The following is a 19,450-nucleotide window of genomic DNA, read 5'->3' as shown; positions in this document are numbered from 1 at the left end:
TAAAAAAGTGTAGCGGGCGGAAAAGCTGAATTCACGATTTACCACCACCGTCGTAGAAAGTGCGAATAAGGTTATCGACCCGTAAAGAGCTGCTTCCAGTACCTGAGACGTTACAGTGACCACTCCTTGCCGAGCATGCTCGTTGTATACGCGCTAAGATTACTCAGTGAACAGAGAGGCTTCCCCAAGTGTGGCAGCCCTCCTTCGAAGGGCGTGTCGCGCACATGACAGATGACGGCGGCAAGTGCTCTTGCCCGCTCTCTAAAAAGATTGCAGGGTGGGGAGCCGCTCACACCGCAACGTACAGCGCCGATGCGTGGTTCCTCCCCGATCTCACCGCATGCGCCGGCTTCAAACCACGTTTTTATCTAATACCAACGGAACGCTTACGAACAGCTCATCCCATCTAAAGCGCAAGGCTGGGTTTTGTTCTGTTGCTGTTTTTTTGCAAAGGGAGGAAGGGGGGGGGGGGGGGGGGAGGGCACATTTATGCACTAGCGACGAAGGTTGTAAAAGAGCAAAAGGGAAACTGGAAGGCGAGTGCAAATATATATCACTTCACGCTCAAATGACTCCCCATGCAGTACCACCTACGAACTATAGGGTTCCCACGTTTTTCATGCCTTTGTTATAGTGTTCCCAAATGACTCCCCATGCAGTACCACCTACGAACTCTAGAATTCCCAATTTTTCCATGCCTTTGTTTTAGCGTTCCTGCATTCCTGGCTTGGAGAATCGCGTTTATGCTATCTTGATTCATTTCACTTGTGAGCTTTCTTTTTCCGCATAGGCATTTCTGAGTACGCAATAGTGCTTCAAGGTACTTGAATCTAGCGCTTCATCGTACTTTAATCTACTTAGACTCTGCCAATGGCGCTTACTTAAGATTAGAATCTTGACCTGTTTAATTTAGGCAACATAAAACTTTTAAAATCGCACAGCTCATTCAAGATCTATGCGTAACATGCTCGTCAACATTTTAAAAACGATGTTGAGAGCGTCGAGTCACAGCCGTTTCTTTCATTCAATAGTTTCTATCACAGAAGCCTGCGGCTGCGGCACGATCACACCTTGTATGTCAAACAGGTCTACGTCAAGTAAATCACGATGTCGCCTCACTCGTTTTTTTTTTTTTTCTTGTGGGTAGAAAGCATATTTTAAGTATACAAAAGATGTTTCCGGTAATTCCACGCAACTCCTTGGCTTTTTTTTTTCGCAACAGAAGCCCAAATAAGCGTGCGAAATGTCATCCTCACCATGCGTTCGTAATTTTTTTTTGCGTGCGTACTTGCTTTCTTGTTGTCCTAGACGGCCTGTGAATTGCATGAAGTGGTTCCATAGTTTATAAAGACAGCAATGCGTAATTGCTTAATTTTTGTGAAAAGTCGAATAATGACTCTACTTCATATTATTACTATGTGCACAAAATTCTCGTTATTCGCTGACTACCTTTAGCTTTTGTAACTTTCTTGAAATATTCTTTCAAAATTTAAAGAAACTTAAGACTTCAGCTTTAAATTACCTTGGGCTGTGGCCACCTGTGATAAAGTGAACGATACTACTATTTCTTCGTTTTTCGCTAACCCATCAGGTTTTTCAGGCGCCTTAATGGCCGTAAACTTGCTGCCACTCACTGATGACCGCTTTCTATATAGAAAAGCCCTGAATATCCGAATGCACCTGGAGACTTTAACAGTGTGCATTGAGCACATAAACATCGCATGGTTTCGTTCCACAGCATCTGTTTCGCCTACCAACGAATGCGCTGAACGATTTGGCTGTCTTCAATGTGGGGTGCGAGTTTTCACAGCAAACTTCTCGCCTAGTTCAGCCCGTCAGCACAAGTGCCCGTGGCAGAGTATGAAGATTAAGCGCCGATACAAAGCTTGAACATTTCAAATATGCTAAAGGTGCCCTGCGAAAGTAAGTCGGCGACCGGCCTCTAAGTTAAGGTATAGCTCATTTTCGTTTGAAACAAAAAAGAAAAATTCTGCAAGATCACTTTGACAGCATAAACATAGCTCACAAAATGTTTGCTGCCTGTTTTTTGCTGCAGCAGCCAGATACTGCGAGTCGATTTATCGCACTCAGATGAGCGAGCAACGTGAAGTAATGACACATCCCGAACTTTTCAGGAGCGCGGAAACATTTCATTAAAGCTGACAAGTCGAACACAACCTCTTTCTTGAGTACCAATATAACTCTCCGTTATTTTTTGTTTTGTTTTTTTCAGGCGGGCAACATCTGGCCCGAACTCAGCGCTTGTCAAGGCCTGAACTAAACGATTACGTTAATAAGAAATCAAAACGCGTTTTCGACGTTTTTTTTTACTTTATCTCGATCGCTGGCGCGCGCAGTGTTTCCTAGCGGAACTAAACAGCCTTGATTTCATACGGATGTATGAGATGCTCTGCTTGTTCGAAGGAACTGAATCTGCAAACATGGAGTCATTTTCCGACTTTGGGAGATTACATAATTTTAACTGTTCATTTTTACAAAGAGGAAGCGATAAAATTATGCGAACTTTTACTTCAACTACACGTTCTCCCATTGCTTTTTTAACCCTACTGCTAAAAACGATTATTCACACTTTGGTGTCGCCAGCAGTTTACTCGAGGTGTCTGACGCAGATTGTTGATTGTCATCTTTCGACGCCCGGGCATTTGAAGCCAGGCTTTTGTCCAAAGAGAAATATTCCAAACTATCGACAGCTATGAAATTAGCGGACTCACAGGTCTTATCATCAACGTCCAACCAATTGCGGAGCCTAAGCTGTGCTGCGAGCGGTTGAGGATGTATATCTGCAAGCGTAGCTGCAATTAAAAATTACATCCATGCCGGTTTGATGAGCGAACACATCAACGCACATAACAAGAATGAGTAAATACTGTAGCCTTTAGTATCTGTAGAGTAGGTGTTACATGAGAACACAACTACTGAGGCTACGTTTTGTTACTTTACATACATCTTAAGCACATTTGCGGTCAGTAATAATCATAAAAAATAATTCCTTAAACCTGTAGCCTAGTTCTCAAATTGGGTGGACCTGTTAGATGGCAGTTTCGCGGAATGAAATCAACCGCCGTGTTTATTTCTTCTCCCACGTGCTTTCCGTCTCGTGCGTTTCGATTTTGAATCCCTCAACTCTGATCTGTACAGGAAAATATCAAGTGCGTTTCCAGGAGCCATTTGAACTTACACGTCATTACCTGGCTCTTGCATGTGTGTTCATTCCGGAAATCAGTTTTTTCTCTTTTGGAAGAGCTGTCGCGCAAAAAAAAAAGACAAACTGTCGTTTTCACCGCGACCCCATTAGTGACTTTCGAGACATTTTCTCTCTGTTCGTAGCTAGAAAAAAAATCCCCAGCTCCCTCCGGTTTAGTCTTTGAACGGGAATTTGTATTCTCAGCTAGATTAAACAAATATTCCTTTGGAAACATCAGCTGACATGAAGAAGGAGAAGCTCTTTAAATACCGTCTTTTATTTTTAAAAGCACGTTTTATGCCTACGCTACATTACGCATTAAGAGAAGAGGTTCTATACTGCTGTTAGCAAGGCTTTCTATGAGCGCGACGAAAAAAAGTGCAGTTGAGATCGCAAAACGAAGTTATAGTAAACATATTCTTCAGACCTCATATACAGCTTCGCTGCTGGCCTTTTAGGATAATATTGACATGTCTCGTCGAATGACGACGATTATTTGTTCAATTCTGGGTAGTTCGCATTTATTGCAAATAGATTTTCTCTACTAGGCATCGTGATTTACAAGTTGCAGACTGCTGCCTAGTGATGCGCACAAGAAGCTTAATTCCCAATTATCACGTACTGCGTATCCACACCGTGCTTTGTGGCATGGGTGCATGCTTTAGGGTGTCCCCGCTGAAAAGCGATTCCCGCTGTGACTTGGAGCGCAGGTGACTTGAGCGACACTATCACTAAAAGGATGGTCGCAACTAGGTCGTTCAATTTAAGATGTTTCTATCTCGCAGAATTTTGTTGATTACGTTCTGATTATGCTTTGTCGCTTCTCCACTTCCGTTCTGAGTTTCTCTTTTAAGAACCATAACGCGTCTTTTTCTTTAAAAAAAATATGACGTCATTAATCTGTTTCAGATACACCCCAAACCTGCAATGAAACACTATTCTTTTATCAACCATTATACTAAAATATTGTCACGACATCGTCAAGTCAGTTTTAAAATTCATAAAGCTTAATATTTAATGCCTGACAATAACTATTTCATAAATGTCTTTACTATATGCGTATTAAACATTGTCTCAATATTTATGGCGAAACCTTTACAACAGGTCAAAATTTGTTGCGGAAGGGCTACAAACTGCATTGTTATCCGCAGAAGATCTAGTTTATAATTTACAAATAACCTTTGAGCGCAAACACATGTTTAGACTGCAAAGACGCCGCACAGCTAACCTCAAGGCTGTCTACGTTTGTGTTCGATGCATAGACGGATGTGAAAAACTAGAGGGAACACTTAAGCTCCGATTTAAGGGTATTGCGCGATAGCGTTAATGGGTTAATGCTTTTATATGCGGAATTGGTCACTCTCTACTTTACATTCATAAATCTTTGGGAGTCCTCATACCACTCCTCGCGCAGTGGCGCAGCGGTTAACTACATTGCTTCCACCATTGACGCTTGTAAAGTCCAAGTTACTCTTCCTGAGCAACCTCTCGCGACCAATCTTTAATTTAACTGTCGCCTGCCACGGTGAACAGTTTGCTCACAGTCCAAAGGGCAGGTTGTGATTGCGTCACAAGGCCACGTTACCTGGGTGGCCCAACTACTATTTTTAAACCAGCGATCTAAAATTATAAACACTTAGTTATGCGGAGCAGTGCAATCTGTTAATTCCTGACAGACTAATAGAGGCAATAAGCGAATAACTGTTGAAGCACTGATTATGTGTCTCACCTTGGAGGGATCCGACAAAGAAAAGCCCGACGACATAGGCGAAAAGTCTTGTGCGACGCGGAAAGCGTCTAATCCAGTTCATGGTGACCGTCGTCCCGAAAGTCAGCGCTGGACAGCAGAGTTCAACCCCAGCTGTGGAGACAGGCAGCGGAGCGACGCTCGTTGGCCCACGATGACGACAGATCACGCCGCCGGAATTGCTGCCGCATCCCCAGGCTGCTCGTTCAAGCCAACAAAGTTGAAACCGTGCGTCGGATAAAAGCTTGCTCACGGGGCCCACAAGCCGTAAGTGCTGCTCGCGTGAAAACCGCGCATTCGTTCAACGAGTTGGGGCATATCGCCCGCTCTTTTGTCTCTCCGGACCGGCGTTCAGGTGTCACAACTCGAAAGAGCGCGCGCGCGCGCGCGTGCGAGCTTTCTTTGCCAGCGACGTTCGGGCGGTCGCCGCGGAGCGGAGAGAGTAAGCACACAACGGCCCGGGCGTCGGGCGCGCTTTGAGCGCTCGGCGGCGGCCCGAGACGCTCGGAGGGTTGGGCCTGCCTGCCCTCACCCTCTGCCGCGCGGTTGCACGGGGCGAGAGGGCGCGGTTCACGTGACGTTGCGCGCGCGTCGGTTTTCCGAAGGCGGAACACGTGGACCGGGGGGCCTCCACATGAGCGACGGCTGTTGCTCTCGAAACATGCTGTTGGGGCCCGGCACGTAGTGCGCCCGCAGGCCTGCGGGCCGCTGACGAAGGGACAGAGGCTTGGGCGGTGGCCCAGAGACGCGGCGACGCACGAAAAACTATTAGGGACACTTTGGAGCCACTGCGAAAACGGCGTGCGCCGTTGTCTGCCACGCGGCATTGTTTTTGTTCTGCGCGTGTTTGCTTCGGTGTTGGCAGCTACCGCGGTTCCGCTGGCTCTTTCCAGCCTATAATTAGGCAAATGCATTGTCAACAAGAAGCAGAGACAAAGTTTTTACCGACCTAGGCGAGCGCATAAGTTCAGAACGGTGGATGAGTGGATGTGCGTGCTCGCGCATGCGAGTGCGGCGGCTATGTTAACAACGATCCCCTATTCTGTCCCGACCAGCTGGTCATCTTCAGGGCTTCGACGGCTTCCCTTTCAGACTCCCTTTAGTTACCCGCGAATCGACCGTTTGTCGATATTTCTGAATTCCTTGCCTTGCAAGTTGCCTACGTTGAAAGCAGACAAACATTTTTTCAGGTACCTCAGGTTCACTCACCTGAACTATTGAATTGCCTCCGAACGGTTGTGAGTTATAGGTTTTCTTTTACAGTCCTTTCTTCCAATGATCATTTCTCATTCCTCCTCCTCAACAAGCTAGTGTACCGTAGTCTTGTGTCTTTTATCTCATCTGTTGTTCCTTATGTTTTCAATCAGCTTCAAAGTTTTATTCTGCCAACTCTCGACAACCTAGTTCCCGTATCTGCAAACAGTTGCGCCAAAGCGTTGTATCTTGTAAAGCGTGCTTTTCTGTTAGACAAGCATGTGCTGCAACAGAAACAACTCTAAGCACGTTCTCCCCGCCCTTTTTTTTTAACGGTGAACTTTATAAAGCACTAAAATTGATATATTGCTATTACTCCATATCTATACAAGTAAAATATTAAAATAACATACTATATGATATAAATATTGTTACGAAATAAAACGAGCATTATAATGCTGCGAAGTGCAGTTGGTACAACTAAGTTCATCTCCGTGTTGGTGCTTTCGTTCAATGTTTTCTCCTGTGGTCTATCAGTAACAAAGACTTCGGACTTGGACGATAGGCTGTGACTTTGCTGAACGCTGTGACTTTGCATAGTGACTTTAATTTCCTGCAACTGTCTTTTCTCCTTCATCTTTTTCTCCCCTCGCCCCTTTCCCCCCATGCAGGGTAGCAAACCGGCTATTAGTCTGGTTAACCTCCCTGCATTTCCTCCTCCTCCTGCTCCTCCTCCTCCTCCTCCTCCTCCTCCTCCTCCTCCTCCTCCTCCTCCTCCTTTGCCACTGAGTAGTCCATACTGGAACCTGGTGGTTGTGAATTCGACAACGCGTTTCACTAATAAAAGATAAGATACGCCCTTTTGTTTTAATGCTGGCTGGACACCAATGATATCAATATCTTGGTAACAATTTTAAATCTTCAGGCAGGCTGAACAACAAAAACGAAAAAAATAATGAGCCCTTCAGCTCTAATTTCTCGTGTCCCGGTTCGCTGGTAAGATGTGGAGATACAAGCAAGGATTACGAAAGCTGCGCGGCAGTTGCACAGCCGTCAGAGTGCTGTAGTGTGCTCACCACGACATTAATTTAATGACGTTGATGACATACGCGAAGGGTGAATGTGATTTACTGCTTGACAACGATATCCTTGAAGACACTTATAAAATTATCCCGTCATGAATCACGCAGTATGTTGGACATGCTGTGATTTAGGTCCGACTGCTGGGCCCACCACTATCACAGCTGATGCCCGATGGTTATCACTTGAGAGGATGCATCCAACGCAGTTGCAAGAATCTGCACACATTCACCATCCAGAGAACTCGCGATATCACGGTTTTCAGACCTAAATATTTAGTAGAAATATGACTGACTCCAACCAGGTTAATTTTGAAAAACACGACGTTTCGGGACCGGCTCGGTCCCTTCTTCACGGTGTGACTATGGGCGAGGCGCAGCTTGACTTTTTAAGCACTCGTGTTGAATAAATTAATTTTCCCAACCAGACAGACTTCCGTCAAATGTTTTCTTTTGAGTCTATACCTATATATGTGTTACGGCTAATTAAGTACAGCATTTATGGTTGGAATCGGTGCGGACGGTATAACAAACGAAAAGAAAGAGGCTGTTGATTTCAGATACTTTTGAACCGCGCCAAATCAGCGGCGGAGTTTTGTTCCCCAATCCACAAAACAACGCACTAGGCTCGAAACATTCACGCCAAGGAGACTTAACTCAACCTCTTAGTTTATATAGCAAATTTGGTCACATAACAAAACTCATTCTAGATTTCCTCGGAGGATATGATGTTATCATTCCACAAGATAACCACATGTTTAGCGCGCATGTCGCTAGGCACTTTTAAGGAAGCTGCCGGGAAACGCATGTGATCAACAGCACACCACGAAATACTCCGACACAAAAGATCCCAAACTTTCCATGGCCTAGGAATACTGCAATACCTCGCTTTCCCTCAATTGGGCAAAAGAGAACCAGCAATATTGCTTGGGTGGGCTAGGCCTCTCGGCCATCAAAGCACGCACGAAGCACATTCTCGAGACAGTGCCTACTGCTAAGGCCATTTAGGTAACGTTTTCATGCCCTAAGGTGTGATTCCTGAAGTTTCATTTGTGACGCAGCCTTTAAAAATACTCTGTCATAAATACTGCGATAAATACTGTGATAAAAATACTTCAAATTATCTTCGTGCAAGTTTAGTCTACGCCAGTCCCATCAATCTCGTCTCCTCTGTCTGTCTTATGTGTTAGCGCAATTTGTTGTCAATTTAAAGGCATGAGCCAACTATCCCAGCAAGTAGTAGGTTTAATATAGCCTGCTAAGTAGCATATTTGAGAGATGAACATCCCGTTACTCGTTACACTTCCGTGAGGGGAAGGGTCAAGTCAAAGAGCATGACAATGATCTTGAACAAAAGTTACAAATGTTAGTAATTCACTGCTCTTAAACAGAGAGTTATTAAGATAAGGTAAGTTCGTTAGCATTTCGCGGAATCGAGCGCAGCAGTGCTAGACCGGTGCAGCCTCTTCCCGCTTATGGAGAATTAGTTAACTCTCGGCTATGATTTCTGATGAAGTGATCGTGTAGGATTTCAAAACGTCCGGCGATGATTTCTGCCGCTATAGTAAGTTCAGAGTTAGAAGAGAGGTGAGTTGCTCCTGCAAAGCGTGCTACTCTGTTATAATAAAAAAAGAGAGACAGCTCATAAACTGGCACGAACAAAAAAAGTAAAATTGGTTTGCGCCGCAACAAATTCTTCAATTCGAGCCTAATTTTGTTTTATCATCTTCTTTTAGGAAATTGTGTAAATTTTTATGGTATCGAATTATGGCGAGAGGCAGTAGATGTCACGCGCTGAAAAGCCAGTTACATAAATTGGTGAAAACAAGATTACTGCTTGAATTTTTATATACAAACGTTTATTCTAGAAACGTACTCTGAAGGCGGCAAAAAAAGGAACAAGGATAAAGAATAGGTATAAACATATTGGGCCTGTACTTTCGTTAGAATCAATTTGCTTATTATGAATCGACTAGCTGAAACAAAAGCGTCACTTGAGTTTATCCTGCCTTTGTTTCAACGCTGGAGGTAAAATAATTAATTTTATTATTCACAGCTTCCTCTTGAGAACAGCAACAAGTTGACTGACTCCGTTGAATTTCTCTTGCGAATCAGTCGGAGGTCAGTCACTGTTGGGACGGAAAACTCCATTGAAAGATAGAATTAACGAGAAGTGAAGACAGGACAAAAAGCTGCTTTCTTTTTTTTTTTATCCTTGAGCACTGCTGTTCTCCTTAACTTGTTTCACCAACTGGCCCCCGACCATACTATGAGCGTCAGATGAACCACGAAGAGGGCGATTTAAACTAGAACTCTAACACGAGACCATAGCTCAAGAAAACTGAATACTAGCACAGTTTACTTTCACATCGAAGAGAGCCGACTTTTAACAAGCTACCTTGGCATTTCCTTCCCAGCAGCTTATAATTTGTGATTTTGTAAACACGTTTCAATTGTCCAATTCGCGCCTCATTTAACGACGACGGTACGCTTCTGAACGGCAGTCGTCGCGAACCTCGCCTCCCGCAGAAGCCGTCCACCTCGGACGCACGCGCGACCGGCCGCAGCAAGCTTGAACCCTCGACTAAGGCCGTGCGGGGCAAAGGGGCAAGCAAAAAACGATAACTCAGCGGCAGCAGCAGCATCGATTGAGCGTCCGGCAACGATCGCCGCCCCTTCTTTTCTTTCTAAATCCCCTCTCCTCCTTTCCCAGCGGTGACTTTTCCTCGGCGCGCCACGAAGCCTCCTCAGCTCGAGACGCGGCGTCCAAGTTTCCGGGCGGCCCGGGACCGTTGCACGAGACGCATGCACGCGGCCGGCGACGCCGCGGAATAATTTACGAACGTGCAGCCGACATGGAAGGGGAGAGTCCGATCGAGGGAAAATAATAACCAGGTGTATCGGGGGCACTCCAGGGAGGGGCTCCTCCGCCAATCGGACGGCTTCGGGCAGCGCAACCCTTGGTGGGCAACCCCCCCCCCCCCTTTCCACCCTCCAACCCCCTCCCCCCCCCCCCCCCAATCCGTGGCCCTGTATTCTCACACTATGCTCCAAGCAACCCCCCCCCCTTTCCCTCCACCTTCACACTGAGCTAAATCAACGACAACGAAAACGACACCCCAGAGGTCGCCTGGCAACAAAGCACGGCTTTTGACTGCTCGCGACATAAAAACAAAACAAGTAACACTTCAGTGCACTGGCTGTGGTTCCCACAGGAAACATTTGTACCTGTAGCGCGGCTGAGGCTTTGACGTCGGCGGTCCTTCGCTGTTTCTTGAAAGAGAAAAAGAAACGTGTGCGGCGGTTGGGATATGGAGGGTTGTTACGGAAATGACCGAAATTGATGAAAAGCCAAATCCGATCAAAAGCGAAGCTCCGCACGTGTGATGTGGTCAGAAGCTATTAGCAAGGTTTCCTGAAGAGCAGAGAATTTCGTATTCAGCATGAGTCGAAAATTAGGTCTGTAGCCCTAATATTAAGGCCATTAAATGTTTTGCAAACCTTAAGCACTTTCGGCATCTGAACGCATTGTGATTGCAACACTACGATGAGAGTTCTATGTTATTTACGGCATTTACTCGGAACATTGTATATACTATTGTAATTTCAGTTAATAACCATAAAAAACAGTAAAGGCTAGAAGAAACTGCCGTTTATTGAATAAGTCAAAGATGTCAGAAAGCCCTTCCTCATTATGGCGAACGTACAGGCCCATCACTCAGTAACCTCTCCCCATAACATTCTTTCGAAAACAGTTCGGACTCTTTGCAAAGCTATTACCGTTCATTATTTTGCTCATAACAGGAATTCTTTCCGAAACGAAACTACTTTTTTAATGGAAAATTTACTGCTTGTAATGAGTGCTCCAGTAAAGAATATTTCTGGGCTAGTTCCCAGCGAATAGTTCCAAAAACCTTAGCGAAACAGGGACGTGACGACGGAAGACGGCGGTTCACAGGCGCTACTACTAACTGTATGGAAACTAAGTGCATGCACAGCGGAGAAACATGTTACGTCATCATTGAGCCATAGACGTGCACACAACCACGTAATCGTAGGAGCACATATAAAAACCCAAAATCTGCCAAATATCAGTTTATTGGCAGTACCGCCTCAGCAATGGGAAGATTGCCCTTTTATATGGCAAGCCCATAGCAACAGCCTGATTTCATCGTTAGCGCTCCGGGCAAGAATCTGTATCGTCAAATTGTCCCTAACAAGTGCTAACGCATTCACCAAAGTGTGACACAAGTTGTGCGTAATTATCGTCACTCTTTTCTACTTTTTTTAACGCTGCCGCAGGCGGCCGTTTATGCAGCTCCTATATCGGACTTGCCTCAAGTTAGCGGGACCGCTGTAAAGGCCTCCCGTAGCACATTTACCAGCGACACTCTCGGTTTCTTTTTACGGCCTCGGTCGCTATCGCCAGAGATACGAGAATAAAGCCTCGATAGTTCGCTCGGTGCTGAAAAATCCAACAGCACGTTGTGCCTGGCGGCAACCTCTTTAAGGTTCTGGGAAACTCTGTGCACGTAATGCAAAACGTTCGGTTTGATGTGGCGAGATCAGAAGTATCCGTTTGTTGTTGTTGTTGTTGCTTTGCTCCGCTCTTCAGTTTTTGCAGAAAGCTTTTGGCGATTGTTGTGACCACGCTGCTATGAGAATTGCTCTATCTTAAGCCCTCTTTACAATGTAAATGTTGCAGTTGTCTACTTACGCCATTTTTTTTCTATCTTGTCTTTTCTTTTCCGCTGGACTATTATATAAATTTATCACCGTATGGCTACGAGTATTATTTTAAAGTGTATTGTCTAGATCTGACCCAGTGCCAATGCGTATTTGCATGATCTCTGACATCCTACAACAGCCGGGTGTAGCAATAACACCCAGATTCGTTTTGAAATGACTAGCTAGGATAATGATGCAAGTGCTATTTAATAAAAGTGTTGTCCATTTGCTGGTCGTATCACTTCCTTATTATGCAATACATAGCATTCCAGTAAGGATGCAGGTATTATCTTTACATGTTGCCTAAAATACACTTAACGAAGTTGTTCACACGCGGGCGCTACTAATCTTTAGACACGTTTTATTTCATTTTATGCCAGGGGAAGGAGGCCGATAATAAAATCTTAGATATCACTGTATAGATTGCATTGGACAAATGCGAAAGCATTCGCGTTTGCCGTGACGTTGGTGGCTCCTAGTCGACGCCTTTCTACACCTACTTACCTACTCCGTTAAGATCCGAGCGCCACTCTTCGATCTCAGATGCTACCACTCGAGGATGTGTACTTTTTGTTGCTGTACTCTTATTCGATGTAGGCGTGATGTCATCAGACGTATGAATGACGTCACACTCTTACGACGTCGCAAGGCCTCACTAATCAAACGCAATTAATAAAACTAATTGCCCGTCCTCGTTAATTATCAGTATTAATTAGCACCATTAATCGAGGTAATTATATAGTGCCTAATGTTAATTGCCGATGACCAGTGACTCTGACTCCGTATTGTTTAATCATTTACTTTATACCCCACACCACTCCAGATCGGGACTGATGACATCAGCGGCTGGAGGGTTTCCGCCTTCGATGTGCCGTATAAGTTATTGATTGTTACACATTTTGCGGACAAAGCCTAGTAGCGCCTTCGCATTAATGTTGCTTTGCATGCAAATCCTTCAGAAATGAACCAAACACACAATTTTTTCTTTAGTCAGCATCGTATGCAGATTTTAACAGGGGACCAGAGATTACGAGCATCTCATTATGGTGACCGCAGAAGCAGCGTACCGAACTTGTTCTGCATGGCTCTTAATATTCACCCAAAGTGACCCGGAGGTACGTGCCATCTGAACGCCTGCGAAACAACGGCTGCAACTCGAGTACCGTACACCGCGCGCTGCACAAACGACGTTGTCTCGACCGATCGCGCAGCGCCATCGGAAGCTCCGTGGTAGCAGACCATATAACGGTGGCGCAGTGAGCCTTTCCACTGACGACGCTTCTCCTCCTGAGAGGCGCGCTGTTCGATCATGCGTGCAAGCCGAGCCGATCGGCTCTGATCTTGACGAGGCCCGCAGGTCGGCGCATTATAGACATGGCCGTTCGAAGGCCATTAGCCGCGAGCATGATTATGGCTTCGCCCGAGCTCCGCTCTCATTGCCATGGGACGGCACGTGAGCTCTCGCCCATTCGAACAAACGGACGGTGCCGCGCGGCACCCCTGCGGTATTTACCGTTGCTATTCCGGCACACTCGCTTAAGGGGAAAAGCATGCCACCGCGTCGTGTTCCGGTGACTTACTCCCTCACCTCCTGAACACGGTGTAGAAGGGAAAAAAAAAAAGGGGGGGGGGGGGGGGGGGGGGGCTTGTGTTTCCTTTCAGCTTCTGTGCAGACGCAGAAAGAGACTATATAAGGCATTTTTGTGTCTACCCCGGCGTATCTGCCAGGCGGAAAATCTCGATCGGGGTTTTTGTTTTCCATTCGGTCTGTCATTTTGGCCTCTCTGTCATTCGGCATGACAGAGAGCATAAGGCTAGTCGATATCTTTTTTTTTTTAGTTCGCGCACTTGCCATAACGGCAAAAATATAGCTCCAATAATCAAAAAAGAAACTGTGCCTCGGATTGGACATCTTATATAAACTCAGGCTTTCTGACCTAACATATTGTTCATGCCGCGCGAGAAGAGTCCACCGCGTTTTTTCAAGTGCACCACAATATGAGAGAAAGGAGGTCACTGTGCATGCCGGGATTGAGAGATAGGGTGTAGTGGGACGTATATTTCAATGAAAATGTTGTGATAATAAATCTTTCGTAGGCTTGTTGGAAGGACGTGGTCCGTGGTGTCCGCATGTATGGGCAGCATGAACCCAGTAAATGTACGTGCCTTTTGCCTCAAGGAAATCTGGGCTTTTTGCTAAGCATGGGCTACTGTGAAGATAAATGTGGCCAAGCTTCTTCCAACATTTTCAGTGAGCGAATCTTGAATTTGAAATTTTTAGTTGAATGGATGTGGTACAGTTCCTTTTTTTTTAGCGTTTTAACTGCGATCCTTAGGCTAAAGAGGTTAAGGTTCCCCATGATTATAACACTGTGGGGCCCAAGCTGCAGCAGCTAAATCTTCCGCTTATCATCAGTACCCCTGTATTCATTTGCATTCGTTTCTTTAGTAATGAATGTGAGTGCAAATGCTACAAAAGCATTCGGTTACGAGGTTTACTGGTAGTTCGGAATAGCGGAACCACAGCTTTTAAACTAGAACTAAACATCCTGGCGCGTATCAGATGCCAGAAAATTTGCTGATGAGGCTGCTCTTCATATCTACAGGAAATTTTGTTTCTAAACGCTAGTTGGTTATCTTAGCATAGCGCTGCTAATAATTTTTTTCGATAAATATTATCTATAAAACTTGCTTTCCACCTGCGTTTTTGCGTTCAGGCCCGACATGAAGAAGGACATCGAGCCTGCATTTATGTGTCAGCAGGCGTCAGAACCTGCTGAGCCTAATACAGCTATCGACTGCCGAAGACAAACGTTAATGATCACAATGACGATGTTGTTGACGAAGCTGACGGGAACATCTCATTGCCCTCGTTGCACAAGTGGAACAGAACAGGCTGTCAGCAAACTCCACCGAATTCCAATTTGTCTTGCAAGAGATAAATCATTTGCGAGCAATGACAAACACAAGACAGTATCTTCCCTTTGTACGACGTTCGCCTCTTATGCATCACTCATTTTGCGTTGTTTACTGCTGCTTTCGCGTTCAAAGAAGAGGCGTACATACGAAAGGACATCACTTCTATCATGTCCAACTCCCGAGTATAAAAGGCTATTAAGGAAGCGCGCATGCAGGCTTCCTCTGCGCGTGGGCAAAGCTCCGAGGAGCCTGGCGCCGAGCCGCGTCGGCTCCCTGAAAGACGCCCCTCTTCTGAAGCAAGTATGCATCGAGATCGGTAAGCAGCTTTTCCGCTCGGTTTCTCGGAGCAGCGCCGCCTCGTCAAAGGAGAGCCTTCCTTGTCTCCCCGATATCTTCCCCAACAAGCTGCAGGAGATTATTGAAGAACTACACGCCGGAGCTTGTCTCGCACTAATCAATAAGCAGGAACGCGTCCTCCTCCGCCCCGTGCTCCACTCTTGAAATGGAAGCACTGGAACTCCTAGAGCATGCCTGGTGCTTTTTTTTTTCTCGTGCGAATCTAATAGAGTCGTTGAAGGAAAGAACACGTGTGCCCTGTTGAAGCATTCGGGGTGTCGATGCGTCCAGAGAGAGCTTGCTCCGCCTATATTCGGGCTTGGTCCTTATGGACCCTGTCGTTCGTGTTAGAGCATGATCTTATAACAAGCTAGGAAGAGGAGAAGGCAGGCTTGAAGGTCATTGATTCTAGTAATCTACCCGGCGGGCTGCTCCATATGGGGATAATAATAATGAAGTCAAATGCACTCATTTAACACTAATATTTTTCGCGGCAATGTTGCTTGTCCAAACGCTGATTTGATGAGGTAACATAACAAATTTGTATTTGGAGTTGTCGGAAATACAAAAGTTTTTTAGTGCGAGAACACTTCTAGCCGCGCACCCTGGGTTCCAACGGTGTCTGTGTGAAGACTGCGTAGCAAGTGTAACTGGCTCACTGCGTCAGTGGACACGTCAATCGCGCTGTGAGTAGGCGCCTTTCCTCTTCTCAAAGCCAGTGGAAGGTTTAGACTACGTTGATTTTAAGGGAAGGAAAGGCGCATAACTAGCTCCCTGGGTCGGCACCTCAGTCGCGTTTTGAGGTACGTGGCGATGGTGTCCACCCGCAAAAAATCATGCTTTAACTGAAACGAAAAGCTTCACTACACTAGGTAAAGCAGTCGTCGCGTAGGCCGGGAAATGATCTTGAACAACCTTCAGCCCAACCACGTTAGGCGTGTATTACCATATGTGGTACAGTTATGGTGTCGAACCCTTGACCCCTGATCTTTACCTCTGACGAGTTGATCTTTTGCGTTGGGTGACCTTTGAGCTTACCTTGGACCTTAAGAACATTCGATGGGGTGATGTGAAGCCACGTGATGACATCTGATGGGGGTGTCGAAAGACCATGTGATACCAGGTCATAGCCAGTGGGCAGGCCTGTGAACTTTCCTTTTCATTTTTCCTGGCAACAACAGAAGAAGAAGAAGTGTAACGGAGCCTCCATGGACGAGCCTCAGACGCTTAGGAAGCGTCCTCGCTTTTCGTTGAATTGCAGGGTTGGCCAAGTTAACCCACTGCCAATTTTTCTTTACCCGCCCCGGTGGCTCAATGGTTAGGGCACGCGCCTACTGAGCCGAAGGTCCCGGGTTCGGACCTAACCGCGGCGGCCGCGTTTCGATGGAGGCGAAAAGCAAAAGGCGGCAATGTGCTGTGCGATGTCAGTGCACGTTAAAGATCCCCAGGTGGTCGAAATTATTCCGGAGCCCTCCACTACGGCACCTCGTTCTTCCTTTCTTCGCTCAGTCCCTCCTTTATCTCTTTTTTTACGGCGCAGTACACGTGTCCCACCGAGATGTGAGACAGATACTGCGCCCATCCTCAATAGCAATTTTTTCCACAATATTTTGTGCTATTATTTTTAACTGCGCTTCAATTCATTGCAGAAACACGAATAACGTAGGAAGTGCAACTCGGGGTGTTTTAGTGAGTGAACTGGCTTGCGTTCTTTCGGGTGGCTGAAGTCACAGACTGCGATTAAGGAATTATGGTTACAATCTTTTTATCCCTACTAATCCTCAAAATAATCGTTAAGGATCAGATATGGACTGTACAACAACATACTGTATAATAGCGCAAGCTAGCGTCCCATATCCAAATACTTCCGCGCCAATGGCGAACGACTGGTGGTATTGTGAGGCAAGCAAAGTTTTGTTTAGTGCCAGAGAAGCCATATATGCTTATAACGATGTTTCCATAAGAGAAACGCAAACGGAATACAAGCTTCAGTTCAGCCTTATTTTACGGTTGAGATGGCTTGTGTTCTTTCTGATTAACTCCCCGACAGACTGCGATTAAGACAACGGTATATGCATATGACTGTTTTATCACAAATGGTTTGCCGAATGATCGGGAAGGATAAGTTGTTCAGCGCAGAAAAGCATGTTTGCGCGCAAAACATACGGTACAGGGCTGCGTCTACTTGTGAGCGGCACGTCTGGTCCCAGGCTGGAATAGCGATCAATCGACGTCCCATGTTTTAATGGTGAGGCAATCGATTGGCAAAATAAAAATAGTCTCGGCCTGGACGATGTCGTGCTAGTGTGAAGCTGCTAAGTTAGGTTGAGTACTCACTGTGATACACTCATTTTTATTTTACGCGTAGCGTATGCAGCTCGTTCCGGTTGAAGAGCCGTCGGCGGAGTAGTGGTCGGCACTGCGTGTCGTAAATAATCAGAGGCTGCGTAAAAAAAAATCATACCGCAGTAATTTTTGGTTCTATTGACGGATGATTGATTGGTGTGTGATAGGCGATGTTGAGTTAATGAAATCGTTGTAATGAATTGAATAATCAGTTAAATAAAAAAAAGAAAAATTGCAAAATGGAGGTTCAAAGGTGGCCAAGTGTTCAAACTGAAAAGTCAGTTCTAGATTATGCTAATTAAGAAAATTTAGAGCGTGTAATTGATCAATTAATTAATTAAAACAACTTAAAAATTGAAAACTGCGTTCAAAGGTGTCAAACTGCTCACAATGGAAAGCCAATGTTTGTTGATGATAAGTGTCGGTGTATGTCGTCGTCCTAATAAAATAATCTTGTAAAAAAATTCTAGAGTGCATCAGCATCAGATGACGCACCAAACGGCGTACGCTACGCGTCAAATCGTAGGCGCAGCATAGGAGTCCTCTAACTCTTTTTTTTTAATTTCCCAAAGCTATGGTTGTGCAAAGAAACGTCACGTGCATTCACTGCAGACCAGTTAAGGCGGAAACATGCTCTCTTTCGTACGATTCCTGTCTGCTGTAAATAGTTAGACAGGCGGCCTAAATTTACCTCGAGAATTAGCCTCTGCTCCGGCCTTTCTCACAGCCCATTTTATGTAACTGAATCACGAATAAACTAATTAATTTTGCATACTTCCTGCTGAGACAAGCTTCTCATTTCTAAGGCAAAAGTGAGAGCTCCCAATCTTACTTCCAGACCATGCGGTGTAGTAGTGCAAAGCTTCGACGCAAGTTTGTTTTTCGTCGCAATAGTAACCCTTCTCGGTTCGACTGTCGTGCACCAACGCTCGGCGGCCGTTTGTGAGGAGAAGTCGGTCAGACGGGCTCTGGGGACGGCGGGGTCAATCACGGTCGCGGCTAATGGCCAAACGGAACGACTCCAAGCATAACCTGCTTCGAAAAATCGATACCAGTTTCTGAGAGCCGTTATGGGCGGGGCTGTAACGACGCTCTCGTCTTCGAGCCCCGATGAGACATTCGGGATGCCGTCATTGGAGTGCGACATCTAGAGTGCTCGATGTATCATTTCCCGCTCAATATGCAGCTCTCAACATTTTGAAAAATGAAGATTCAGCGATATCTGGCGGCTCGATCTTCATATAACTTGAGCTCTTCAGCCGACGTTTCAGTTCCCTGAATGTTTGTACACTTAAGTATAGGTCTTGTTAACACAATAGCATTTTGCCAGAACAGATGCAGAGTTTTCCGAATGAGCGCATATCTTTGTTACTCTTTGCATGAGCTGAGAAGCTGAAAGTAGAGCACGACAGAAGACTAAGAAGCAAGGACGCCGCATCTTCTGCTTCTGAGAGCGCGTGGTTCCGTTCAGTTCAGTTTATTACCTTAAAGCTCCTCCGGAAGGGGGCATTACATAAGGGGAGAGTTTTTATACATAGTAAAACATCTGATAAGTAATCATCGAATAAAGTGGCCAATTAAAAGCTGATGATGATGATGGTTTTTTATGCTGCAAGGGCATCTATGGACAAAGAGCAACACGGCACAACGTATTTTCGACTTCTCAAGGGAGGGTCAAAGACCCATTTTCTCAAGCATTTCGCCCTAAATAAGCCGAGCACCAGACGAGAGCAAACATTGTACCCATTGTATCACCGGTGGGTACCCGGCGGCACTGGGGATCGAACCCCGCACCTCCCGCGTGCGAGGAGGATGCTCAACCACTTGGCCACCGATGAGGTGGTCAATTATAAACTGTAAAAATGAAGACGGGCACATGACAGCAGTGATTCCTGT

The 19,450-nt window shown here is 45.7% G+C and overlaps 1 protein-coding gene across 1 annotated transcript in view; it reads right to left on the bottom strand.

The window, feature by feature from the left end:
* The window catches only part of LOC144120717 (lachesin-like), a 96,378-nt gene extending 90,948 nt beyond the window's left edge, over positions 1-5,430 (bottom strand). The window contains exon 1 of the mRNA XM_077653374.1: positions 4,935-5,430. Within this exon, the coding sequence (XP_077509500.1) occupies positions 4,935-5,016 (82 nt within the window). The 5' untranslated portion in view covers positions 5,017-5,430. The remainder of the gene's footprint in view (positions 1-4,934) is intronic.
* Positions 5,431-19,450: the final 14,020 nt, after the last annotated feature.

Source organism: Amblyomma americanum, chromosome 2 (genome assembly GCF_052857255.1).
Source record: "Amblyomma americanum isolate KBUSLIRL-KWMA chromosome 2, ASM5285725v1, whole genome shotgun sequence".
NCBI classification, from domain to species: Eukaryota; Metazoa; Arthropoda; class Arachnida; order Ixodida; family Ixodidae; genus Amblyomma; species Amblyomma americanum.
Note: the sequence above shows the minus strand (reverse complement) of the source record. Positions and strands in the feature narration are given on the sequence as shown.